The sequence below is a fragment of the Danio rerio genome, chromosome 12 (genome assembly GCF_052040795.2).
Source record: "Danio rerio strain M-AB ecotype USA chromosome 12, GRCz13ab, whole genome shotgun sequence".
Lineage (NCBI taxonomy): Eukaryota > Metazoa > Chordata > Actinopteri > Cypriniformes > Danionidae > Danio > Danio rerio.
Genome location: NC_141032.1, coordinates 21552151 through 21579960, shown reverse-complemented (window position 1 = coordinate 21579960; position 27810 = coordinate 21552151). Strand labels below are relative to the sequence as shown.

General features: G+C 38.6%; 2 protein-coding genes across 7 annotated transcripts; one reads left to right on the top strand and one right to left on the bottom strand.

The window, feature by feature from the left end:
* Positions 1–175: 175 nt before the first annotated feature.
* On the bottom strand, positions 176–20964 carry tnrc6ba (trinucleotide repeat containing adaptor 6Ba). 2 transcript variants are annotated; one of them, XM_087276099.2, is made up of 21 exons: positions 19673–20964; positions 19462–19549; positions 18683–18704; positions 18139–18489; positions 15176–17977; positions 14873–15025; positions 14571–14743; positions 14405–14476; positions 13973–14179; positions 13196–13315; positions 12861–12995; positions 12637–12747; positions 9051–9249; positions 8783–8944; positions 8508–8678; positions 8293–8433; positions 5702–5794; positions 5292–5507; positions 5129–5199; positions 4876–5015; positions 176–2354 (listed from the first exon to the last, which is right to left on the bottom strand). In XM_087276099.2, the coding sequence occupies exons 2-21, from the start codon at positions 19516–19518 to the stop codon at positions 1796–1798; spliced, it is 5955 nt and encodes a 1984-aa protein (XP_087132225.1). In that variant the 5' UTR covers positions 19519–19549; positions 19673–20964; the 3' UTR covers positions 176–1795. The 2 variants fall into 2 exon arrangements, with proteins under 2 accessions (XP_087132225.1, XP_087132224.1); XM_087276098.2 differs by having other exon boundaries at positions 20717–20964.
* Positions 19946–26552, top strand: si:ch211-141o9.10. Of its 5 annotated transcripts, none has more exons than XM_087276193.1 (8): positions 19946–20005; positions 23021–23204; positions 23277–23486; positions 23657–23836; positions 23926–24057; positions 25760–25864; positions 26223–26352; positions 26444–26552. In XM_087276193.1, exons 2-8 carry the CDS (start codon positions 23030–23032, stop codon positions 26511–26513), a joined length of 1002 nt encoding a protein of 333 aa, XP_087132319.1. In that variant the 5' UTR covers positions 19946–20005; positions 23021–23029; the 3' UTR covers positions 26514–26552. The 5 variants fall into 5 exon arrangements, with proteins under 5 accessions (XP_087132319.1, XP_087132320.1, XP_087132322.1 ...); XM_087276194.1 differs by having other exon boundaries at positions 19946–20290; XM_087276196.1 differs by having other exon boundaries at positions 19946–20479; positions 22998–23204.
* Positions 26553–27810: the final 1258 nt, after the last annotated feature.

Here is a 27810-nt window from a genome sequence, read left to right as displayed (position 1 = left end):
GTAAATGTGTTCACTGTAAGTGTGACTAAATGTAAATGTGATATAAACAACATCCTCTATTTGAAACCGGAGGCTAAAGAACCTGTAAAATTACAGCATAGAAGAGGGAAATGGAATCTAATAGTATAAATTAAACAGCATTTAAAAATGAAAATGCACACAATTGACAACGAAATTAAATTCAACCTTTATTAATTGTCTTGTTCTTTTTTTAAATTAATTTCTTTTGTAAAATCAGAAACAAACAAACAGAAAAAAAACCTGAACACGAGTGATAAAGCCCGCCTTAATTTATAATGGTACACAACAACAAAAATAAACAACTGGTACTTTTTAAGTGTTCCTAAAACACCCATATATCCAGCTCAGCTTGGTACAATAAGGTTTGGCATGTTTCATGTTTCAGTATGAATGCCTTCAGTTGGTTGCATCTTCTAAAAAAATCTTTTTTTCTTTATTATAATTATTGCAATTCAGACAATATATAAAACAGAAAAGGCTGCTAAAACCACAACTTAAGAAATATTCATTAGTGCCAATGTTCTTGAACTTGCTGTCTACACACACTCGCTCACTCTCACACACACACTCACAGCCACAGCTGCATACATATCATGCACACATAGACATCAAACACCTGAAATAAAGCTGTCACTCATACATTTACTCACCTCCCTAATCCAGCACTGATCTTTGTAAATACACCACGCTTGTTAATCTCTGGCTGCCACACATTCATCGATGCCTCGCAAAACACTAGGAACGTCGCCTCCATCACCTGGGACTTCACTCATGCACGCACAGGCAGAAAGGGCACCTTGTACAGCTAAGTAACATCCAAGTGATCGTCATTATGACAACATACTCGATTAAGAAGAAAGAAAAAAAAACCGAGGTCAGCGTTTTTTTTTTTTTTTTTTTTTGGAAAAAAAACAAATTCTGGATTTCACCATCATTTAAAACAAACCAAAAAACAAAAATAAAAAAGACAACGAGAAGTTACAGTTTGTCAGACATCAGAACAGTGTTTGAGTAATTTAAGTCTGCATGGAAATGGAGCCGTAACAACGCGAGCGTTCAACGAACATTGTATGATGCATATTTTTGTCCTTTGTTTTGTTTTTTGTCTGCTTTTTCCTTTACAGTGCATGCCTGAGTGAGAGCGTCTCAGTATGCGAGTGTGATCTTTATGACCTCAAGGTTTAGGATTCATCCAGTTGAGTCAGTATTTAAGTCCAACTGTTTGCATGTCCTGTTCAAGTCTTGCTGAAGTCTTCATTTAAGAATAAGAAGAAATGAGTGTGTGTGTGTGTATCTATATGTGTGTGCGCGTGTCTATCAGTACTGCCTTATGTCCACACACTGCTCCTCTGCGCTCCTACCAACATTAGATTTACGAGGAGCTTAAAACACTGCTCAGGTAAAAAATAATAATATTAATAATAATAACAGTGTGTGTACATTTGTAACCAGTGTCAATAACAATTTCATCTTAATGCGTTTTGCTAGGTTTGGTAATGCAGTGGATCTGCTCTTTAAGTGTTTACCTGGCATCTGCTGTTTGAGTGCTTATCATTGAATCTGGTCTACATAGGTGTTACGAATGTATACTAAATATTTTGTTGTATATTTATGCGTTATGTGGCTGTCTGAGTTGCAGAGGCCATATACATAAACCGCCTGTATTCGTATTAATGTGTTCCTGCGTGTGTTTGAGATAACATAACGGTTATATTTATATATCTGTCATGTGTGTGCGTGTGTGTTTTTATTTGTCTGTAAGTGTCTGCATCAGTCAGATTGAGTCTGCACCTCCTCCTAGCAGGTCTCCGGGTAGCAGCGCGGCAGGACTGTTCATCTGATGCCGATCTTCCATGGCTGGTGAAGCCCACAGACTGCTGCCTGTGTAGCCTGGAGTCATGCCGCCCCACAGCCCGGCTCTTCCGGGATCAACGCCCGCTGCATTGCTGCCACCAGCACCGTTGCTGCTCCACTGGGCGAAAATGCTCAGGCCTGCTCCCTGTGCTGAGGCTGGGTCAGACGAGCTGCCCGTACCATCCAAACTCTGCCACGTAGAGCCTGAGGGGCCGGTTCCACCACTGTTGCTGCTTCCTCCTGCTGTTAGACTTCCTACTGCGGCACGTTCTCGGTCACCACTCGCAGCACTGATTGTACCCACGGCTCCAGCCCCTGATGATCCCGCCACACCTGCCGGCCCTGAGACGGCCACACCGCCGGCCCCGCTCCCTCCGCTGCCGCTTCCAGCTGCTCCGGCCTGGGAATGTGCAAAATAGCGAGCGACCTCCTCTTCGCTTACGAACTCGGCCAGGATTGTGGTGTTACCTAAAACACACCTAAAAGGAAATGATCAAAATTACAGTTAGGAAGGTGTATACAAAGCCTTGAGGCCCATTTATTGTGCAGAGTAAAGTAAAATGGAGTAAAAGTCAAACCCTTTTGTTTCTATAACTACTTGGGTTAATTATACTATTAGCCCCTTTCACTCCATAATAAATTGCTGTCACATTAACATGGTTGGATTAAAGGGGTGGTCCACTATACAATATTACATTTTACACTTTAATTGATGTGCAACGTAGCTGTGTGAACATAACATCTCTGAATGTAAGACGCTCAAAGTTCAATGCAAAGAGAGGCATTGGCTTTTACAGAGTTAGCTTAGCAAAGCCTACAGCAAACAAACTTTGGGGACTACAAAACATACATCCAGGTAAACACATTCACCTGGCGCAGCAACGGGGCACTAAAATGTTATAGCAGAGAAAGCTGAAATGATGTCCAAACGCTGCTGTTTACACAGTGCTTGTTCTTTTTCTGTATTTGGGCTTCCAAAGGACATGGCAAAAAAAGAGAACTGCTGATAGTCTCATTTTAATTATGTTCCAGAGAATTATAAAATATATACATATAGCTAGCATTTGACAAAGGACAGCTTCCAGAATCTCTCCCAGCTTAGTGCTGGATTCAGCTAAAAACTCCTCATAGAAGGAGCAGCTCCAACCATAATAGACAAAGCTGTGGATTGTGAGTTACAACCTGCAAGAATTTTTATTTGTAAAAATTTATCTATTACATGCAGTGTGTCTTGCATTAACGGTATGTTGTAACATGGATGTAAACAACAGGAAAATCTATTTAGCACCGTTAACAATTTCGCTACAAATTCATATTTTTCTGTCAAACCCCTGTAAACAGCCACAGTCTTCACCAGCGCACCAGTCTCTCTCTATGCAGCCGCTTTCCCTGCGTTCTACATCTCGAACAATAAACTATACAATAAACAATAAGCGCGAATACCAGTAATTTTCCTTCTGTTCACAGCTGAACTCCAGCAATTTTCACATTATAATTTCACATTCCAGAAAATTGACTGGACGAATTGTGCAGTATTTCTAAAAAGTACCCTTTCAAACATGATCTATTTATGGCAATTAATTTTCGGAAAAGATCTGTAGGTGTGCAAGATTCTTTTGTGGCTTTGTATCCCATCATACTATGTATTAAGCTGCAAATATAAGAATATAATTGTCACATTTGCCAATTCTTGCAATAGCATTTTTCTCAAAACCGTGACTGTCACATTTGGGACATTACATCTCGTAGACAGTGTGTCTTTCTTACGATTACAAGAAATAAGGGCACAATTGTAGAAATAATTCTACTGTGATGATTTGTCTCTTAAAATAGATACCAGCTAACTTAATCAACACTTATCTTTAAGCATAAACGCGTTGAAGGCCTAACAAACTTCACCTTACAGATTACAACAAAAATACTGGATCTTTCTATTTATAACAGCAGAAACAAAACTATTACAAATAGGAAAAATAAATTATGCATCTAAAAGCTTTCAAATGGACAAAATAAATGACAAGGTAATTTACTTGCTAAGTATACATTATTCATTTAGAACTATTCATAATTTATTTATATTATAAAACAACTGCTGCCAAATTTTGATGTCAAGTATGTGTAAAAACTGAATTTACAGTGACTTGAAGATAAAAAATTGAGATCTCTGAGCTGGCTACCATTAGATAAATTGCTTTACATTAGGCCTAAAATCCAATCTAACCAAACCAATACCATATTATGTACAAATGCATAAACAACGGGAAAAAAATTAAGAAACTAAGTTGCAATTGCAAGAAACAAAAAAACAAATGTTTGAACTTTATTTCTAGTAAATGTGACATCATATCAATCACAATAGGGTATATGCCGAGCTAGTGCAGTTCCCATGCTGATACACTTCCGGTGACCTGTTATTGTGAACTTTTTACCATTTTATACGGTTCCTTATACAGCATCGATGTTGTAATGTCATTAAAATACATTCAGTTGAATAAACTTTAGCATTTATTTAGTTGCTCAAGCGTAAAACGAGACAAATAGCTGTTTACTCGCACGCGCTTGTCAGAATCGGCAGGCTAACACAGAAGCTCCATTAAATATACTGGGGTAAAATAAATGCTCATATTATAAAGATATGGCAGGGGAAATGCAATTTAATGCAGTGCTTCTTGTACAATCTGAGACCCACTTTAAATCGGATATCACTCAGCTAGTGGAGATCGCTAATTTTTAAAGAAAACAAACCTTAAACGCACCAGATTTTGTATTGGCATTCAATTCGCCGGAAGCGCTTAACCCAGGTTACTGGCAAATTAAAAGTCCTATTAGCATGCTTCGGCATATACCTTATCCATCTAACTATTGAATTTGTTTAGAATTGTTTTCAACAAGCATAAAATGAAGTTCGAAACAGTTTTTCAAGTGAAAAATTTCTATGAAAAAAAAAAACATCATTTTGAATGTTCTGGGTCAGGCGGATGCGGCTTTATAAACACTTACATGTGAAGTGCGCTCTGGGCTTTGGCTGCTTCTTGGCGAGAGCTGTAGCGAATTAGAGCACTACCTTGGGTCAAACCGAGGTGAAAGGTCAAAAGCGGTCCATGCTGCATACAGATAGTCCTCAAAGTGGAGCCATCAATCTTAAAAAGAAATTATACAAAAAGAAATTATAAGTCATTACAATGAAAAACAACTGTCATTGTACTGTATTTTTCTTAATATAAAATAAATAAAATCCAGACACATAAGATACCTGAGGGGTAAGATTACTCAAAACCAGCCAGCAGCTCCCCTTAGAGGCTCCTCCATCACTCCACGCAGAACCTACACAGATTGAGACTATTTGGTATCTATTCATTTACTAAACGTTAACAGAGTTGCCTTAACAGTTTCAATTAAACACATGTATTTATTACCAGGCCCAAATCTGTTTTCTTGGCTGCTTCCAGAGCCGCCCCATCCTCTACCCACTCGTGGGCCTCCACTCGTCCAGGGAGAAACTGAAGGCTGCTTCTGATGGGTCAGTCCAGGAGGTGGGCGTGGCAGATGAGAGTTGTTGCGATTGGTCTTCCAAGGCTTGTTGTGCCCTATTGGCTCAGGTGGCCAGCTGGGCTTGTAGTCTGTGTACTTAGCTGTAAAAAACAGGAGACATTCAGAGCATTGGCATTTGTCCATGTCGAAACAACATGGACGACGTTTGGACGCAACATGGACAACGTTCATGGACTCCGTTTAATCTCGGAGTTATTAAATCTTTTAAATTATAATTTTTACTAATTAAAATGCATTAAAAATGACCTCTAGTGAGAGGAGCTCTAGTTTTTACCTGGATTGTGTGCATTGGTTAGGGGGCTCTCTGAGGCACTGTAGGGCCAGGCACCAGGTGAAGGCAGCAAGGTGTTGAGGGAGGGATTTGATTCTATGCAAAAGCGAGGCAAAAGCTTATTTGTTAGTATTTACATGAACATGAAAATGACAGAAAATTCAAAGCTAAGCCTTCTGAGTAATTGTGCTAAAGTGCATTAGAAAGAATCTTAATAGACTACCAGTCAAATGTTTAGAGTGAATCAACAAATCTTACAAAACAATTGATGTAAAGATTTCAGCTTAAATGTTTGAAATTTGTTTTGTAGACTTAAAAGACCAGGAGTCTGTTCTTCGTACCTCGCTTAAATGATTTAAGATTATTTGGCAGATCCCAGATCTTTTAATCTTGATAACTGATCTCTCACTAATTTGGTTCTTCAAACAAGTTCGCGAATCAGATTAGAATGTCTGGATAAACTGATCTGAGATCGCTGCGTGTGTTGTGAAAGACAGATCAATCGATTCTCGAAATTATGATCAGCAATGCAACGATTGGCTGACGGCACAGCAGCGTAATGACATCTTCTGATTAATATTCAATTATCCATGTGAGCAAAATTACATCAAATTAGCAGTAAACGGCTTGTTAAATATGACACGCAATAACCTTCCACATTTGTTGTGAGCTGTAGGCTTTCCACTTTCATGTGTCAAGAGTATCATCATGTATCATCATGTATTTCAATGCAAATCAATGTATTTAGTTCCACATTTAGAAAAGATTTTCTTTATTATAGTAGCCGTTTTTTAATCGGTGTAAAGAATAACTGGTTGTTTACAAAAGCGTTTTCATATTGGTAAAGGCGTCTGCAAGTTTTGTGAGGCATCAAATCACTGGCATATTAACTATCAAGACATGTTTATGACTGCTGAAATGTATTATTGCTTTAAAAAAAAAGTCACATATTGTGCATTTCTATTAAACACAATTTGTACTAAAACGATCTAAAAAGTTCATATCAATAAGTTTTCTCTTTGCACCACAAGATGGCAGTCTTTGTACTTTAATTTCGAGGGTGCAGATTGCATACGTTTTATTAATATGTATAACTTAATTAATTTTATTAATGACTATAACTTTATATATATATATATATATATATATATATATATATATATATATATATATATATATATATATATATATATATATATATATATAGTTAAAAAATATGTACCATTTTCCCAAGTGTATATAACTACTACTGTAAGAAAATATCAGAATTCGGAACATACTTTCTGTATTATCTTTGCTTGAACTATGCCGATCTAATCCTGTTTATATGAATTGAACCTGCTCCCGATCAGATTTGACCTAGCAGAACTGTTGTTATGACAACAACTCTCGGATCAGCTTTGAAGAACGAAACGATCCTGGATCGTGTCAAATCGTCAATATCCAAATCCAGCTAACGGAGTAATTCACGTACGAAGAACGGACCCCAGGCATATCAAAACTCAGTCCTGGAAGGCCAATGTTCTACGAAGATTAGCTTCAACTTGCCTAAACCTATCCTAGTGTTAAATACAAACATTATGCCTAGCAAAGATGCAACATACAAAGTTAAAGTAGATGAAGTTAATTGTTCCACTATGTAGTACTCTGACCACCACTGCTGATGAGCACATTAAAAGTGTAAATAAATCTATTTTTATCTATAAATTACAATATGAATGTAGTTTCGGGGAGAGTAGATAGATTTTTAAGGTAATAATGTTAATAATAATCATAGTGATAATGTCACATTTAACATTGACAAAAACTAGACTACAATGCTGAGACCTTTTATCAAGAAACTGATAATTCGGAAAACTAAATTATGACTAAAAGCAAGTGGCCGCTTCAGATATAGGCATTAAAACAAGCATGTCAGAGCATATTCGATGAGCTTAAGTTGTTTTGATTGGTTGTATCTGTTTACCTCATACAGCAACGGTGTTTCTTCAAAATAAAATGTCACAACATATTGAAAGCATATCTTCTTTTTTTAACTTGAAATGGATGGTTACAAATGTTTTTAATTAAATTAAATAAATTTTAAGGAGATTTTAAAACCCAACGCACACTTCTTTCACACACTTTCCTCAAAGTCATTTATGTCCTCAGGAGTGTGTGCGAATGGGCCAAGTTGTGTGGACAGTGCATGTACAAAAGCACATAAACAAAGAGAAGGCTTAAACGAAAGAGTCTACTAGGTGGCAAAACGTGCTGAAATATGCAAAAAAATAAAATTAAAATTAATAAAAATACAATAAACAGATGATATTTTAAATAATTTGAAAATCTGTAAGTAGATACATTATTACAATATTACAATAGGACAGCAGATATATTGACAATAATTTATGTTGGACAGATAGAAAAGGCGGGATGGGTAAGGAAAAGGTCGGTGAACTTTGTGTTGGCAAACTGGAAACTAGCAAAAGTGTGTTATTTTCTATCTGTCAACAGTTTAAAAAGAAGAAATAGTAATAAATGACTCATATAATGGATTTCTTATTCTAAATCACTTTTACCTATTATTTCTACTGTAAGCATAGGAGTTGTACCTGTGTTGTCTCTTAGCAGTTGATGCTCAGTGTCATTGAGGCTTGACATCGATGAACCCAACATACTTCCAGGGGTCATGTAGGGATCAGAGTCAGTGTCCACATTCGGACGTCCTTTCCAAGGCACTCCAGGTTGAAACTCTGCACCAAAAACACACAAAATTCAGAAAGAGCAAAAATTATGACATTATTTAATTTATTAAAGCATTGTTTACCTGGAGGCCAGCTTGATGTGCCAGTTTTGGTGCCCATTTTGTTTCCAGGACTTCTGTGCCAGTGATCTGATGGCCCCTGTGGAGGAACACCTAAACCCTCACCACCTCCTAGCATCTCGTACTGGGAATACGGGGAACCACCTCTCATTTTAAGAGGAGCAGCAATGGGACCTACATATAAACGGAACACCACCAAGGTTCAATTACTGCAGAACTGGTTTTGTGTATAACGAAAATCAGTGGAGAAAAACAATTCACAAAAATAGGTACTGCACCATTTTTATGAAGAGTGCTATCAGGAGGTGAAGGTGCTGGAGAATGGCCTTCCATCATCCATTTGAAACGAGACTGCTGCCCCCCACTGTCTTTCAGCCCAGCTGGCCCACCAACCATGGGACCCAATTCCAGACCAGAGAGACTCATTCCAGGCCCAAACCCTGTAACATATGAAATAAAATGTTACAACATCACAACCACTTCACCATCAAGTTCCCATATGCACAGGCAACCTGGTGGGAAACTTTAAAATAAAAGCAATCTCACCAGAGTAAGCTCCTTGTGTTTTCTGATGTAGGTCCGCAACAGATCCTGCCAAGCCAGGGTGTGAAAGGGGGTCGGACATTGGCATCTTTGGGCCACTTCCTCCAAGATGAGAAGGAGAAAGTTTGGAGCTGCCCCCTGTACCTCCCACATGCTGCTGCTGTTGTCTTTGCTGCTGAAGAACAGCCATGATTCTGGCCAGCTAGAGGAAGACAGAAAAAAAACATGATTCAACATAATATCAGATATTCAACAGGAATACTGTATTTTCAAATGTACACAACTGCAGAGGGTTAAACCCCAATCCTCATTTCAATTTCACATCACAAGAGCAGATGTAAACAAACAGCACCTTGGCATTTGTACTGGCTAGCTGTTTGTTTGACCACAGCAACATCTCCTATGACAAATCGACATAAATATCAAGTATCTATCTAGAAGCAATAAAGAATTTTGTCTGCTTTTTTACTTGAAGTCATTTACATTTATTGACAGCATTTTTGTAAACCCTTAGGGCCTACTCACACTATGCCATCTGTACCTTAGCCCAGGCCCATTTCCCGGATCGTTTGAGAAGTGTGAGTGCGCTGAATCGGGCTCAAGCACGGTTCACTTGGGCTTTGGCGCGGTACGCTTGTGTGTGAGTGCAAACGCGCCAAAGCCCAAAACTGAAAGCGAGATGTGACTTAAGGGACTGTTTCATATAGATTCATTAATCTTTCTTACTGTTTAGTGAATGCAAACTGCTGTAGTTTATTAAAGACGCAAACCCCTCACTGCACGAAAGCTGCGCAGTGCGCACCTTCAGCAGACCTCCTCATTCCTGCAGCACGAGAGCATTATGATTGTTTATGAGCGCCAAAAGTGGCGGATCTGTTCGGCGAAATATCTGACTGCAAAAGCTTATTAGGGGTGTGCAATTAATCGAAAATTCGATTTCGACTTCTAACGATTATGGAAATTATTAATCAAGATAAAATGATTATTGCATCATGTACCGCCCCCTTTCCAGTTGTACACATTTGTTGCTCTGCAAAGCTCAGTTTCACATGAAAATGACTAAAAGCATGTCGTGTATGTAACGTTTGCAGCATCGTAGCAGAATGCGCATCGTAAATGGTTGGAATCATGTTTTTAAAAGCGCGAATGAGACCGCATGCCACAGATCAGCATTCGGTCTCATTCGCACACTTCGCTCAGAGACAAGCAGGGCACACACATCTAAAGTCATCTTATTGTGAAAGCTTTAATGGTCAAAAATGTGTCAAAACGCAGTGTTTAGAGACTTTTCATAATAACTCTCATTTGTGTAATAAACAAACAAGTTGAGAATCAAAAAACATGCGAAAGAGAAACCATCAAAGTGACAATGCGCAATGCTGCCGCCTGTTTTTATCATTATTAATCAAACACCTAAAGGAGAAAATCCCTCAGTGCTCTTGACTGACTAAAGGACTTTTGTAGCTAAAGTTTAATTCTTACAGTAAAGATGCTTAAAGCACAGTTTGTTTCATATTTTTATTCTATTGTATTTATTTCCCTTTCCTTTTTTAAAGGGTGGAAAATAACTGCATGCAGTTGAAGTCAGAATTATTAGCCCTCCTGAATTATTAGCAACACTCTTCCCCCTAATTTCTGTTTAATGAAAAAGAGATTTTTTAACCCATTTTGATAACTCATTTCTAATAACTAATTTCTTTTATCTTTGCCATGATGATACAAGCTATATATATTAAGATATAAGTACTTCATATTTTTCAAAATGCAAGCATTTAGATTCAAAGTGTGATTCAAAGGCTTAATTAGGGTAATTAGGCAAGTCATTGTATAACAGGGGTTTCTTCTGCAGACAATTAAATATATTACTTAAGGGGGCTAATAATATTGACCTTAAAACAGGTTTCAAAATATTTAAAGCTGCTTTTATTCTAGCCAAACTAAAACAAATAATACTTTCCCCAGAGGAAAAAATATTATAGGAAATGCTGTAAAATATTCCTGAATCTGTTAAAAATTGTTTGGGAAATATTTATAAAGAAAAAATTTCACAGGAGCGCTAATAATTTTGACTTCATCTGATAATTGTTTTGAATAATCGTGATGACAATTATGACCAAAATAATCATAATTCGGATTTTTTCCATAATCGAGCAGCCCTACAGCTCATTAGTCCAAAATACCAAGTAAATTTATTTCATGTATTTTTAGTAGAGTTTATTCACATATTAGCGTTTACTGACACCATAGTGACATGGTGATTATAGTGGTTAAGAATTAAATATATATGCTCTATATATGCTCTGTTTAAAAAAAATAATAACATATAAAACTTATAAAAAATCACAGATTTACATCACATAGGTTGATTCCAGTTTCTTTGCAAAAAGAATATTCTGTGGACTTGTGTATACATGTTATTATAGAAACTGTCATTAAGTCATTGGGCGTGGAAAACCCCACTTCAAATTACGTTGTGTGGGGGCCTCACTGGGATTTGAGTCATATTTTAATGTCAGTAAATTTAAAAAAATAAGAGACTTGTTAGGTTTATATCACTCCGATATGACTGTGGACACACTATAACCTACTGTAACGAGGGTGTGACACTGACAACGGAGGTGAGGATCCAAGAGCAGGGTTTTATTAACAGGATGGTCAGGCAAGCAATTATCAATACAGGAGCAAACAGATGTACAAGGGCAATCCAGAGTCGTAGTCAAAACAACAGGCTTATGGTCAGAAGGCAGACAGCAGACGGATAAACAGATAAACTAGGCGAGGATCAAAACAAGGTAAAGCAGGAGAAAGGAAACGCATTGTAATGTTACTATTCAGCTAACAAGACTCAGCAACACTGTGTGTGTCTGTGCTGCTTAATTAGTCTATGAATCAATCCATGAGCAGCTACAGCTGCAAGTGTATAATCAGTGGAAACTTGAAGCAGGTGTGTGTGTTGCATGACTGGATCTGTAGTCTATAAAGTGGCAGATTTGTAGTTTGTTTGAGTGTGAATGTTTACCAGCAATCTCTGGTGGTTGGATCACTGGTGATCGTGATACCTACACACAGTTCTGTCCAAACAGCTTACAAAAGTTAATTTTCATCATAGATGACATCAAAATAAAGTTTTTTAGATGTTAGTGTCAGTAAATTGGTTATAGGGATGTCTATTAGCAAGTGTGCAGTAACAAAGTTTGCATTAAGCGATACAACCATCCATTGCAGTTTGTTTCTTCCACCTAAATGGACTGAAGATTTGTGTTGAAGTCACCTCATTCTTCAGTTTCTCAACAAATTTCCTGACCAACCAATTGCTCTCTGGTATCTGACATGTCTCACCCTTTTCAAGGCACCATAGCTATATGCAATGCTCGAGCTCAACCACTCTTACTGACAGAGCTGTGCTGAAAACTAAATTAGCTGTTTAAAGGGAAGGAGCTACTTTGTCTCGCCCTGTCTTAACAATTCTATTCAAATGAAGTGACAGACAGAACTAAAATTCACATTAAGGCATTTTACTGGATCTTTAAAACTTTCAGCAATGATCAATGATTTAAGCAGTGGTTACTGTGCTTAAAAAAGATTGTACCTGTTGGGGGTCTGCTTGTTGTCGTATGTTTGGGGGGAACTTGCGCTGGTTCTGTAACAGCTGCTGCTGCTGTTGTTGCTGCGGTTGCTGTTGCAGTAGGAGCTGACAGGCCTGCAAGAAAACATGAGTCACAGGGTCAAAAGAAAAATAAAACAGCTGTAGGGAGTGCATGGAGTCTGGACTGCATATATTATGTTCTGAGTGAGCAACAAGGAGCTACCCACCAGCTGGAACTGAAGATGTGGTGGGTAGATGCTGCTGAGCATGGCAATGTGCTGAGGGGAAAGCTGTGGAGGAAAGATGCCTCCCCCAACACCTCCACTGGGAGGAGGCATCTGTTTCAGCACAGAGCCTGGCACCTGCAGCAGAAATGAATTCCATTACCAAGACCGCATCTCACGTGCTTTGCAACCAGCTCTATTTCTATAATTATGCAATCTTATCTAATAGACAATACCAAATGCTATTTTAGTGGTGGACATTTAGCATGTGTGTCAGCATAACAGCAGAGCTCAATATTATGAATATAATACTTTTTAACATTCAAGTCACCCAGTACCTGAGGTGACAGGAACTGATGAGGCACTTGTGCTCGCACTGATGGGTTGATGGGTGGCACCCCTGGTTGGTGCCTTGACTGTGCCATCCCTCCTCCGCTACTAAACAACTGACCACTTGCCTAAAGGAAAGGATTAGAAAACAGTTAATAAATGTGACAGCATTTGTCCAGAATAAAAAGTCTATCATTCAAACAACACCGGTTCTGGTCTGAAACAAAATTTTAAGTATGTTACAGAGTGGAAAAAACTTAAAATGCTATCCACATATTCAGTTCCAGCTGGTGTGGATTAGAAAAACGCAACTTTTGTGAAAAAATTACATCACCGTACTACATGACTAGAGAAAGGAAGAAATTGTAACAACAACAATAGTGAACTAGAGGGTGGTGTTTGTGATGCAAAAACAGCTAGGTTTATTAAAACTATTACAACAAAACCTGGTAATGCTGTATCAACTAGACTACCAGAAGTGAAGCATTAACATTTACACAATTCAGACATTTTCAGATACATGTGCATTCACTATCATCTTCTTGCGTTTGTTTGTACTCTGAGCACTGAAGGTCTTCATGCACTTACTCGCTGAAGTCTTCTGTGAATTTATTGCATCCTGCAGTTGTCTGTGTTTGTTTAAAGTGCTACATACAAGTGTGGCGTATGTATTTCACCCTTTTAACACATTTTTCCATTTTAGACCAACACTTTAGAATCTCTAAGAGAAAAACATGACTGCTGTAGTGTTGAGATTTTTTAGAGACATAAATAGAAGCAAATACCTTGTCATAGTAAGGCCCAGGTTCACAAGCTCCCACCTCTTTGGAACCAGGTGAACGGAAGACTGCTCCTGCCCCACCTCCACGACCTCCTTTACGCATCTCTCCATTGTACTCGTTTAAGCCCATGCCACGCTTCTCTCCTTCCATCTTTTTGTCCTGTGGAGGACCAGGGGCCAAATCCAAGGAACGGCCACCTGCGTCCTCTCCCTATTAATATGTCAGCATTGTTAAATCTCATGGTTTAACCATAACATATTAATAAAGAAGCATTATATAATATTATGTAATATATTATTCACAAATATCAGGTAAACAGGTTTAAAGGCAATTATTATTAAAGCCCACCAAAAACAAAACTGCATCTGATGATTTGAATTAGTTTTTATTAACTTGAGCCACATTATACACCAATATAATACTAAATGTTCTTACCAAAATTCCCATATTTGAAAACTGTCTTGACATTGGGTTCATCCAAGAATCTCCTGCACCCTTCAAGGAGCCCTGAAAAAAATGTAATGTATTAACCAGATATAAAGATCCTGATTAGTTTCCAGATTTGTATAAATATTGTTCCCTAGTCTGACCAATGACATACCTTGTTGCCCTTTTTGGCTCCCCAGCCTCCAGAATTATATGAAGAGCTGCTGCCTTGGGAACCAGCACTATTCCAAACACCACCACTCTCATCCTCCTCCTCCCAGCTAGGGTTACGCGAAGCACTGACTGAACCCTCTCCTTCTACCCAACCTTCTTGCATAGACTTTGAACCTGTAAAAATATCAACATTAAACTGTTTAGAATGTTACTATCTACCTTTAAACTGTTCAGAAATATCAATACATTCAGGATTGAAATTGATCAAAAAACCACCGCAATTATTTTAAAATCTAGACTCACCAGACTTCACTGGATTGGATGAGGGATCCCCCCAACTTGAGGCCTTGCCACTGTCATCCCAACCAGTGGGAGCTTCAGTAGGTTTACCCCAGGCTGAAGTACCATTGTCCACACAAGGACTGGAAGGAGAGCCACGACCTCCCCACCCAGAAGCTAAAATATAAATAAAGGAATTATTTTTTTTTTAAATTTGTTTTTAAGATATGCTGAGACCTTTTTTTAGTTTGGGTGTTTGATGCTGAATTTCAACTGTTTTGACAATGGTTAAATGAAACTATAATTTGAATAAAACAAGTCTCTTACCTATTCCTGGCCCCTTGCTTGCTGAATGTGCAATGTTCATGTCCCTATTCCCAAGACCTGTTGGCATTCTTCCTGGTGGCGGCTGTTGCAGGGGTGGGGGGCCCTGCTGAGGGGACACTGATTGTGCCTGGCCAGATGGGGCATTGTTTTTATCCCACAAGTTGACACTTTTGTAGTTGTAGTTGCTGGGGTCACCCCAAGCAGATGTTCCATCATCAATTTCCATTTTCCTGCTGATGGACTGTGGAGAAGGCTCCTCCCAACCGCTGGGCTCTGAAGTCTCTCCAGGGCCATTGGAAATTTGGGGTATAGGCCCTGAATTCCACCCTGAACTTTGGCTCTGGACTGAAGGACCTGCTGGTCTTCCCCAGCCCCCTTGCATGGCCCCTGTGTCCACTGACTGACACTGCTGAGGCTGTGATTGTGGTTGCTGCTGCTGCTGTGCCGGGCCTTTCTGTGAGGCTGATTGGCTGTTTGGCATTTGTGAAGGGTGCATCTTCCCACCCCAACCTTGGTGAGATTTTCCACCCATGTCTCCACCTACCCCTCCCCATGTCCCTCCAGGAGTTCCATCATCCCAATTACCCCATGTACCCACTTCTGAGTCTCCACTAGTACCTCCACCACCCTTTCCATCCCACCCCCCACTACACGATTTAGACTCTTTTTCTCCCCAGTCGCTGGTACCTCTCGGTCCCCAGCTGCCTGCATCCACCCTCCCCATTTCTTTCCATCCACTTGATCTTGTTCCTTTCTCCTCCTGACTATCTCCCCAGCCACTTCCTCCTGTTGATGGAGTACCCTGTGTTTGGAAATCTCCCCACCCACCTGACGAACCTCCTGCTCGCCGTTCTCGCCACTCATGTCCCTCGCTTTCCCAGCCCTTTACTTGGCCTTCTGATGATGCAGTCCCTCCCCAACCCCCAGATGGCATGCCCTGCCCACCAGCTGAGCTACCTCCTCCACCTCCAGATTGTGAGACGCTAGGGTTTTGGATATTGACACCTGAGGGTGGAGGGCCTCGGGTATGCAAAGAACTGCTGTTGCTACTACTGTTGTCCCAACCTTCACCAGATGAAACTGCGGGTGGTCCAAGGATGGAGTTTGAGTTTAAGTTGGCATTTAGAGATGCAGCTTGGAGCAGAGAGGGGGAAGATGGATCAGTAGTTGTGCTCCCACTAGGACCAGAGTATGGCTGGGCATGAGCAGATGCACCAATAGACAAAGAATTTGCTCCACCTGGTGCTTTTGCTCTGCCTCCATCTTCCAAATCCCATGCCACATTCTGACGGATTTGTGTCTGACCCCAACCAGTATTGGACAGCACTCTGGGGTCCAGATCCGACCGGCTAAGCAGATCCTGTAAGGCCACTTCAGGGTCAGGAGGCTTATGAGTGCGGTGGTGGCCATGGCGCTGATTGCCACTTCTGGAGTTTCCTCCACCACTGGAGGATGAGGTACCTTCCCCACCTCTGCTACCCTGGCCTCCCCACTCACTCAAATCTCCTGCTCCCACATCCCCAACTGCTTTCTGATTGTCCCAAGCTCTTGTCATAGTTGAAGGTGTGGAGGAGGTTGTCGTCGGGATGCTGACACTACCACCACTACTGCTGCTGTTACTGCTTGAGCCGTCTTTCCCACCTTGATCACTGACACCTCCAACACCACTGGATGCCCCCCATTCCCCACCCAACAAATGGTCCCCACCCCACGCTCCCTGAGATACCCCGGGGGTCTGACCCCCACTTCCTGTTCCCCAGGCACCTGCCCCCGTCAAATCTCCTCGATCGTCCTGGCCGGGATATCCCCATGCCTTCCCACCTTCAGCAGACAAGGAGCTCCCTCCTGCTCCATCATCCCAAGATTCAGTCCTTGAGGCACCCGTTTTGAAGTTTGCAGGGAAAGGCTGAGTTCTCCACAATGATGAGCTGGTGGAGGAGGAAGACGAAGCAGAGCCTGCTCCTCCACCTGTGCTTCCAGAGTCCATATCAGCCCCCTCTGTCACCCCAGTGTTTTTTGGTCCTGCTCCTGGTTCCAGTGCTGTGCCACCCCATTCTCCACAGGATGGCTCTCTGTCTCTGGATTGCATTTGGTGAAGTTGGTGCTGATGAGAGGCTTGATTCACAGAAAGAGGGTTGCTGGCAGACAAAGATGAGCTTTGGAGGGAAGAGGAGCCACCCTCTGTTGCAACTGTCCCAGCCCCTTCCTGTACTAGGGCTGGCCAAGCAGAGGGATTGGCATTAGGGGTAAAATTGGCACCTGGAATCCCACAGCTGACACCAAAGGAGCTATCAGAGCTCCCTGGGAGAGGGGCAGCTTTGGATATGGGGGGCAATGAGCCTGCTGCTACTGCATTCCCCCCTATGAGTTCATGGGAGGATGAAGCCCAAACACTACCAGACTGCATACATTCATTGGGTGATCCAGAGGATGTGGGCGGAGAGGAACTGCCAGAATTGACTCCTTTCCTTCCATTCCCTCCTCCCACAACTTTCGCTTGCTGCTGGAGATGCCTCTCACCCCACGAGGCATTGCAGTTCAGAATCGCACCACTGTCTGTACCTCCTGTACCTGCTGCATCCCCTGACTTTGATCCATCCCCAGCAGCAATACTGGGCCATTCCTCCAGGTCTGACCGGTCCACTATCACCTTTTCCCTGCCCTGAGAGAGGGGATGGCTGCCAGAGCTGGTCCCCCACATGGAATTTGCATAATTTGAAGAAGAAGAAGCAGCGATTGATGAGGCGGATGACGTATGGGGCAGTGAGGGAGCAGCTGGACCCACAGGGCCCTGGCTTGGATCTGAAATAAAATAAAATCTTCAAGATATGCTAGACTTTTTTATGACACAAAAACAAAGCATATGTAATACAAACTGTAGAATATAATGATCAACTTACCCAGTGTAAAACTGAATAAAAATGTAACTATGCAATTTAAATTATTAACCTAATGATTCCTACCTGAGGCAGAAGCCACTGTTTCATTGGGGCTGTCTCCCCCGCTGTTGCCTCCCCCCAGCAGCATGGAGGACAGTGGTGGCTGGCCCCTCTTCAGTAGCACTTTATGGTCCTGCTGGCAACGGAATCGAGGGGGCACTTCACGGGGCATGTAGCGCTGAGAATTCGGTGTGCTGGGGGAGGGCTGTCCGTTGGCCACCGCCGGCCGCTTAGCATTGTTCCCACCCTGAGGGAGGGTGCCAGCAGCCGGGGTGGCAGCGGATGGGGTTGAAGAGGGGACGGGGCCAGGGCTGGGGGAAGCTGAGTTGGGGGCGGCAGGAGACTGTGCAGATGGAGGCTTGGTCAATTCTGGCACTGTGTGGTGGAAAAGTTAGGAGCAAATGAGAGCAGAACTGCAGAAAAGCTACATATAGGTAAAAGAAAAGAATAAATTCACAAGTTAACAAAGTAGACATTACATAATATGCCTCTTTGACAGCATAAAAACACATCGTCTCAGAACGTCAGTACAGAGTTCAAATATTAAAGATGGAAATAAAATAGTTACCTTTATTTTTTTGCTCTGCAACCTAAAACAATAAAAAAGGAGATACAGATTTGATGAAAACATATATTTTAATTTACTCAAGGCACACAACAAAGTTTAAGGTATTCCTTCTTCATCTCTTAACTACATTCCACCGCATTTTATAAAATTATTTAAAGTAGCCTTTCCCACTAAGAACAATAAAACTTTAATGACCATTATAACTCCATCACAAAACTTCACAATTGTTCAGTGAAGCTGAGAGGAAATTCACATGCAGAAACCCTCTTGCACCCCTGACAGCAAAATGGAAATATTTTTATAACATGTGATATATATATAGGTTTTGCAATGAGAAAAAAAAACTAATTAAACAGCCAACATAACCTATCTGTCTTTATCACATATATGTCAGAGTATCTGACAGGACAAGCTGGCTCAAAACAAACATCTCAACTATATCTTACACATTCTTTTTAAGGATTTAGATATGGTAAGCAAGATTATATTGAGATCAAACCTAAAGCATGAATGCTAATTAAGTGATAGCAATCAATATTTTCATGAACAGCCAAGCATCAGCATTTCTACAATGATACTTTGACAAACATGTACCAGAGGCTTGGTTGATGCAGTTAACTATTAAAACGATGTTATTCTCTAGAAAGGACTTCTACATTTACAGCATAAAAAGTGAATCCAGAATGCTATTTCAATTCTGAAAATGAACACACATCTTTTCAAAGACGGTATGTGCTTAACTTAATAGTCAGAAATAATTAATATAACATAGCAATTACCTTCTGCGAGGTTTCCCGTTTCCTTTTATCTTCCTTTTTCCTTTTCTTGTCTTCCATGAACTGCTGTTCCCTTTCCTGGTGCTCCTTTCTTGAAAAACAAAACATCAAAAACTAGTGTTCAATTGTAAAACTTTGTAAATGTAAATAAACTGCCATGTAAATAATGATGTAAATAAATGTAAATAAACTGCCAATTCCTAGTATACAATACCAAGGATCTGCAAAATGCATATGTCTAGTATCACCTTCAACCAGTCCAGGCACTAAGAGGTGCTGCTGTGTTATCAAACCAAATGCATAACAGCACGATACACAACAACGGCACCAATCACATGATCATGATATCACCAATCTTTGTAAAAATAATTTGAACGAAGGCTCGAGTGGAGTTTGAACCTGTCATTAAAAAACGGATGCCAATGAAATTCATACTGTGATCTTCATAATGGGGGAAACTATTGCTGCTATCTGTCTGGAAGCCTGCAGTTGGCAGGGCAGAGTTGTTGGACAGGCGCTTCGTCCGTCCACCCGCCCATTTCCTCGGGTAAAATTTAAAATATAGCATACATTCCTTACGTCGGCTATACGAACAATTCGAGCAAAAACAACTGTTAAATCCAGTGCTTTAACGGCACTAACTGAAACACACCGAGCTAACGCGTATGCTTTAGTGGTCCTGCCAATCTCAGGTGTATGTTACTCAGTTAACGTTAGCTAATTTGCTAGCAGAAGATATTAACACATCCTAAACGTGAACCTCAGATATTTTATTAAATTCTCCCTGAAGCCAGAGTCTATTTACGTACGGATCGTAACACAAATCAAAAGGGTAAGCAGCTGTCAAAACAAAATATGCATAAATATGCAACTGCTCAAATATGGGCAGCAGCAACGTTAACGTAACGTTAGCGAGCCTGGACTGATAGTCGTGATATACATTGCCTAGCTAAACTTAACTTATACTTATTTTAACGCAGACATAACTCAGATCCATTAGTGTGTTACTATACAACAACGAGTATGTTTTCATGATTGACCAGCGGAAAGCTAACGTTAAAGTTGCATACAGGCAAATGCTAACTGGCTGCCTGGCTAATTTAACTAGCGACAGAGCTAGGGCTAACAGATGTCGACGAAGAAAAACCGTACCATACTAAAACGCTTTCACGCAACTGCGGTTTTTCAAAATGCATATTAGTGTCATTAGTTGCAAGCAACATTTCACATGAAATGATTTTTAAAATAAAGCACTTACCTCAGGAATTACATGCACCGCAGCTAGTCTTCTAGCTACAGCTAAAGTGCTTAAGTGCGAATTTCTGGGTTTTGAGGCAACGTGAAATACAATACTCCATCAATATCTATGAGCTAGTCATGAAAACACTCCTTCTGTAGGTTTTAAATATGAAATAAGATAATGTAAACGAAAGAGGCGGAATCTATGTTTAAAGCGCTGTAAAGTCAGTTGGTTGACGGTCGGCCATTTTACTGCTCGGTGTGAATGTGTGTGTCTGGACAGATCTGACGGAAGGGGGGCAGCCGAGGGAGATTTTTGACCTTCAATATTAAAAGTCCAATAACTCTTTAATTGGACGTTCTTTTAATAAATAGAACATATTTGGCATGAGACCTGACTCATTTGCAGTGAATGTTAATTATACGTAATGTTACGTAAGGTAGCCTACTGCTTTTTTGTAACATTCGTTAAGGCTACCTCAGTCTGTCACATGAAATTTCATCTTACTTAAAAAGAGCGATGCCTCACAATAAATACTAACGTTAAATGTACATATTTGCAACATTTGTTAAGGCTACCCCAGTCTGTCATAATAAGTTTTATGTTTTTATAATTTAGATAAGGTTTTAGATTTTTAGTACACAGAGGCCTTTTTTGAATCAGCATCAATTTGTATAACGTTACAGATACTAAAATGATAAAGAGTATAAATAATAATAATAATAATAATTTGTAAAATGTGTTTTTAAATACATTTTTATGTAAAATCTCTTTTCAGCTTTAAGACCTTAAATATTGTGTTTAAACACACACATATAATTATTAGAATAATAATAATTAAATAAATAACAAAATAAATAATAAATAATTATTAGAATAATAATACATATTCCTCCCTGAATTATTAGCCCTCCTGTTTGTTTTTCCCTACTTTCTGTTTAACAGGGAGATTTTTTTCAAGACATTTCTAAACAGAATAGTTTTAATAACTCATCTCTAATAACTGATTTATTTTATCTTTGCCATGATGACAGTGAATAATATTTGACTTGATATTTTTCAAGATACTTCTATACAGCTTAAAGAGACATTTAAAGGCTTAACTAGGTTAATTAGATTAACTAGGCAGGTTAGACTAATTAAGCAAGTTATTGTATAATGATGATTTGTTCTGTAGACTAAAGGGGCAAATAAGTTTGACCTTAAAATGTTTTTTTTTTTTTTTTTTAATTAAAAACTGCTTTTATTCTAGTCAAAATAAAATAAAGACAAAATATTATCAGGCATACTGTAAAAATTTCCTTGGTTTATAAGCATATTTTGGGAAATATTTAAAAAAGAAAAAAAAATCTAAGGTGGGCTAATAACAGTTCTGTCTGGTTCTCAAATCTGATTGGCTGATAGCCATGCGATATACCCGTAATAACAGCACTTGCACTTGTAAAGCCTCTTCACCCTTCTGTAATATATACAGTTGAAGTCAGAATTATTAGCCCCCCTTTGAATTTTTTTCTTTTTTTAATATTTCCCAAATTATGTTTATAGACCAAGGAAATTTTCAAAGTATGTTTGATAATACTTTTTCTTCTGGGAAAGTCTTATTTGTTTTATTTCGGCTAGACTAAAAGCAGTTTTTAAGCTTTAAACTATAGATTTTTTGATAGTCTACAAAACAAACCATCGTTATACAATAACTTGCCTAATTACCCTAACCTGCCTAGTTAACCTAATAAACCTAGTTAAGCCTTTAAATGTCTCTTTAAGCTGTATAGAAGTGTCTTGAAAAATATCTAGTAAAATATTATGTACTGTTATCATGGCAAAGATAAAATAAAGCAGTTATTAGAAATCAGTTATTAAAATTATTATGTTTAGAAATGTGTGGAAGAAATCTTCTCTGCATTAAACAGAAATTGGGGAAAAAATAAACAGGGGGCTAATAATTCTGGGAGGCTAATATATCTGAATTTCAACTGTATGTGTGTATATATATATATATATATATATATATATATATATATATATATATATATATATATATATATATATATACACACACACACATATACTTTTTATAAAACTATATATAATACCTTTGCTTAATACTGGATTATTTTTAATAAAACAAAATTAAGTTTTTTGTATAATCTATTTTTGTAGATTTTATTTTTTTTATAGATTCTATTTCATAATCAGATTTTTATAAATAGTAAAAAAAATAGCAATCTTTTCATCAGTATCGATAAACCACATTATTTTAATTGCCTAGTTAATCATGGCGTTTTACAACAATGTCTAGCCACATGTTTATTCTTGACTTAGAAAAAAAACATGGCCTCCCGAAGAAAAGGCGAGAAGAAAAAAAAGACGGTGGAGCTCACTGAAGCAAAGAAGCAACAACACTTGGATGCAGAGCCATCAGATGGCAGCACCAAAGAACAAATGGCATGCAAAAGGAAGATGAAACCACAGAAAAAATATATAGGCGCTCACGTCTCAATTTCAGGTGAAGATGCTTTATTTTTAATGCAGTATTTGTTCCAAACACATAACAATTCTAGAAATTTTCCTTAATCAGGAGGAATATGGAAAGCAGTGGAGTCCAGTGTGGCCATGGGAGGTCACGCTTTTGCCCTTTTCTTGGGCTCTCAGCGCTCCTGGACAAGACCAGTCCTTGATTCAAAGGCTGCAGTTAAATTTCAACAAGCCTGTGCAGAACATGGCTTCGATCCAGTACACATCCTGCCACATGGATCTTATTTGATGAACTGCGGTTCTCCTAAAGAAGGTTTGAGCAATGACTGCACTCTCTGTGGTTGTGTCAGTCACCAAAAACTGACTATTTAAAGATGAAGCCACAACGTTGGCATTAAAAAAAACATAGCTCTGTGGATTTAAACAATATCTAGTCAATAGCTGCATATGAGGCTGTGTCAAATGACTGTGCTTGTAATCCAGATGTGTTCAGTAAGAGCCAGGCTATGCTTGTGGATGAGCTGAGTCGCTGCGATGCATTGGGCCTCAGCCAGTTTAACTTTCACCCTGGAGCTGCTATGGACTCCAGCCCTGAGAAATGCATGGAGAAAATCGCCCAAGCTATTAATCACGCACACCAGCAAACCCCTGCTGTCATTACAGGTCAACCCTGACAATTTCTAGAAAATGTGTAATGCTGTTTGGTGAGTTCAGCTGAAGAATTGTGTTCTTTTTTTCTTTCCTCTCAATAGTGCTTGAAAACATGAGTGGTCAGGGCAGCACCATCGGTGGGCAGTTCAGTGAACTAAAAGGCATAATCGACAGAGTGCGTGACAAGTCACGGGTCGGGGTGTGTCTGGACACTTGCCATGCTTTTGCTGCAGGTACTGTAGTGTAAAGTTTTCTAGTTATATTTATATTTTCTAGTATATTAACAATTATTTGGGAAAAAAAGATGTATGACTCATTTGTAGGGCCAAATGGAATCTGCGGACATTTTTTGCTATTTCTGCGCAGAATTGTGTTAAAAATCAAAATGATTTTGGGAGTATCATAACTAAAACCTTAACATTCATTCATTCATTTTCTATTCAGCTTAGTCCCTTTATTAATCCGGGGGTTGCCACCGCGGAATGAACCGCCAACTTATCCAGCATGTTTTAAAGTAGCAGCTGCAACCCATCTCTGGGAAAAACCTTAACATATGAAATAAAAAGTAATTCCTTTTTAACCTGTATTTAACATTTACAATGCAAATCCAATTAGATCCACTTTATTTTGTCAACAAAGCAAGTCTATCATATAATAGATCTACTAAAAGACGGAAAATATTACTTTACAAATTATATTGTAAATAAATCATATAAATATTTTCATATTAGTCAATAATATTACTGAAATTAATTTAAAAACTGAATAAATATAAATTTACACAAGTAAATAAAAAGAAATCTGCAGAATTTGGCCTACTCATATGTAATGGTTTACATGTTAAAAACTACATTCAGAGCTTTGGTATATGGCTTATAGTGCTTTGGACTTTTTTTTTTTACATCAAGTACACTTTAAAATATATTTGAATTTTTCTGGTTTACTTCATGGCAACAAGGTGGCCATCACAGCAACAATTCAAATGCATATTCTCCCCGTGTTTGTGTGGGTTTCCTCCGGGTGCTCTTGTTTCCCCTCGGTCTACAGACATGCGCTATAGTTGAATTGGCTGTAGTGTGCGACTGAGAGTGCATGGGTGTTTCTCAGGACTGGGTTGCAGCTGGAAATGCATCCGCTGTTTAAAACATATGCTGGATAAGTTCATGCCACTGTGGCAACTCCTGATGAATAAAGGGACTAAGCTGAAGCAAAATAAATTAATGAATATTTACATAATTTTCTCTTATTTAAACGTTGTTTTGTCCCCTTGTTTATGATATGGACGTTTATCTCTCCTCTGTCAACTTTTGATGTTTTGATTTAGCAGTTTTAAAAGGACTAATATGTATAGAATCAAGTCACATAACAGAAAAATACTAAGGTTTATATAAAGTCTTTGGTACTGTAATTTTTACATCAAAAGCTGTTGGAGGTAAGATCCAGGTCCTATAATGCAATTAAAAAGCATAAATAAATGATAATAAATAAATAATTCAGCTCTTAAAAACTTATGAAATCAAATTGTATTTATATAACAAAATTAAAAACAATAGCAGTTGACAATTGTTCAATGCATGAATATCTACAGTTAATGTGCATGTATATTTCACACATGTATGGAGTTAATATCAAAACACCAATCATAAAATTCAGCTTTAAAAAAAGAAAAAAGAAAAAAGTTGCAAGCCTGAGAGAAATGGGAAATGGTATGCCTATTTATTATGCCAAAATGTAAAATATTTTTACATTGAAACCTTGGCAACTACATGCCAACTAGCTATTTAATGAGAGTAAGCTGATGTAGTAAATCTACCTAAAGCCAACAGAATTTCTAAATGGGACCATCAAAATAGTGTACACAAAATTATTATTATTTTTTATTTTAACACAGCTGATTGAATGAACAGTATTTCAGATGTTAATTTTTCCATTTAGGCTATGACATTTCACCACCGGGAGGAGTGAAGAACATGCTTGATGAATTTGACCGCGTGGTTGGGCTGCATTATTTAAGAGCTGTTCACTTAAACGACTCTAAAGGTATGAAACATTTATTTAAAACATATTAAGTAATTAAAGTTACACCTAAAACCCATAAACAAGCAATTTATCATTTGTAATTGTATAGACTATACTTCACTATGCTCTTAATTTGACTTATTTTTTACTTTGAATTGGGTTTTGGTGTTTGAAATGAGGTTTGTGTAAGTTTTTATTTGACATTTTATTCTACAACATAAAATTCATTAGCAGTAAATGAGATTTAAAGCTTTTACTTGCCTTCAAAAGGGTGTTTGCTAACCAGTAGCTATAACCTGTATACCTATTTACTACTTATAGTATAATAACGATCTTGGGGATATCCCACTTATAAGATTGTACAAATGTTCCTCTAAAGGGAAATTAGGCTCCCACCTGGATCGCCATGAAGACATTGGACATGGCCAGATAGGTATTACAGCTTTCCGAGAAATTGTAAACGAGCCTCGACTGGATAATATCCCTCTGATTCTAGAAACTCCTGGTCGGTAAGTGTCATGTTGGGAAAAGAGTATATTATGGTAAGCCAAATGAACAAACAGTACTGACATGTATTTTCACTGTATCTTCTTTTTCTAGCCAGGGTTTCGAGTATGCTGAACAGATAGAGCTCCTGTACTCCCTTTGTGAAAAAAAGGTGAAGAAATAGACATCTACTAGGTGGAATAAACCTTGTCCTGCATTTTAATCAATTAGATCTCAGTCTTTTTATTGCTATTCAGGTATTTTCGTTTTATTATATATACACTAACTGACAAAAGTATTGTTCTCAATCCCAGTTGTAAGAGCAACAAATAATAACTAGACTTCTGGTTGATCATTTGGAAAAGTGGCAGAAAGTAGATTTTGCGGATGATTCATCTGTTGAACTGCATCCCAATCATCACAAATACTGCAGAAAACCTGTTGGAACCCGCATGGACCCAAGATTCTCAAAGAAATCAGTCATGTGCTGCTCATTGCATTAAAAACCACATTAGAGGGCAAATTCTTCAGCAGGATATCGATCATACTTCAGCCTCCACATTAAAGGTCCTGCAAGCAAAGAGGGTCAAGGTGCTCCAGGATTGACCAGCCCAATCACCAGACCTGAACATTATTGAGCATGTCTGGGGTAAGATGGAGGAGGCATTACAAATTAATTCAAAGACTCTTGATGAACACTGGGAGTCCTGCAAGAAGGTTTTCTTTGCCATTCCAGATGACTTTATTAATAAGTTATTGGAGTCATTGCAAAGATGTATGGATGCAGTTGTCCAAGCTCATGGGAGTCAAACACAATAAAATCCTTTTCCATTGTACCATGACTTTATATTCTATACTGTACATTATTTATGTTAAATAACAAGACTTTTGTCTCAGCAAAGTCAGACTTCACTGTCCTAATTAAGTAATTTAAAATCAAGGCATGATCATATTTTATACACTACGCTAATTACACTAAGCATAATATAAAGGCCTTTGCCTCATTTAAGCCACTTCTGATACCAAATGATCAACTAGAAGGTGTTTGTTGTTCCTAAAACTTGGACTTTTGTCTGGTAGTGTACTAGTATTCAGCTTAAAAATGCAATTAAAAAGGCTTAAGTAAGCTAATCAGGTTAACTGAAAGCTGAACAACACTGGTTCATTCTGTGGACAACCAAAAAAATAATAATTTCTGAAAGGGGTTAAATAATATTGACCTAAAAATATTGTGTTTATAGTTTTAAAACTTTTTGTATTCCAGCCAGTTTCATAGAAAATGCTGTAAAAATTCCATACTCTGAAATATTGTCAAAAGAATAACATTTCAGAAGTGTGCTAATAATTTTGCATGTATATTTATATAACTGTATAATTGTGTGCTTTAGTTTAATCTTTATACTGGTCAAAGTATTTTGAAAAGACTTTCAAAAAGGGCAGCACGGTGGCGCAGTAGGTAGCCTCACAGCAAGAAGGTCGCT

Excerpts from the sequence above, each read along its gene's own strand:
- tnrc6ba (XM_087276099.2), bottom strand. The coding sequence starts at position 19,518 with ATGGAAGACAAGAAAAGGAAAAAGGAAGATAAAAGGAAACGGGAAACC. Across the intron at positions 18,705-19,461 it reads AACGGGAAACCTCGCAGAAG|GTTGCAGAGCAAAAAAATAA; the intron begins GTAATTGCTATG and ends TTATTGTTTTAG. Across the intron at positions 14,477-14,570 it reads GAGCCAAAAAGGGCAACAAG|GGCTCCTTGAAGGGTGCAGG; the intron begins GTATGTCATTGG and ends CATTTTTTTCAG.
- si:ch211-141o9.10 (XM_087276193.1), top strand. The coding sequence starts at position 23,030 with ATGGCCTCCCGAAGAAAAGGCGAGAAGAAAAAAAAGACGGTGGAGCTC. Across the intron at positions 23,837-23,925 it reads AACCCCTGCTGTCATTACAG|TGCTTGAAAACATGAGTGGT; the intron begins GTCAACCCTGAC and ends TCCTCTCAATAG. Across the intron at positions 25,865-26,222 it reads TCACTTAAACGACTCTAAAG|GGAAATTAGGCTCCCACCTG; the intron begins GTATGAAACATT and ends GTTCCTCTAAAG.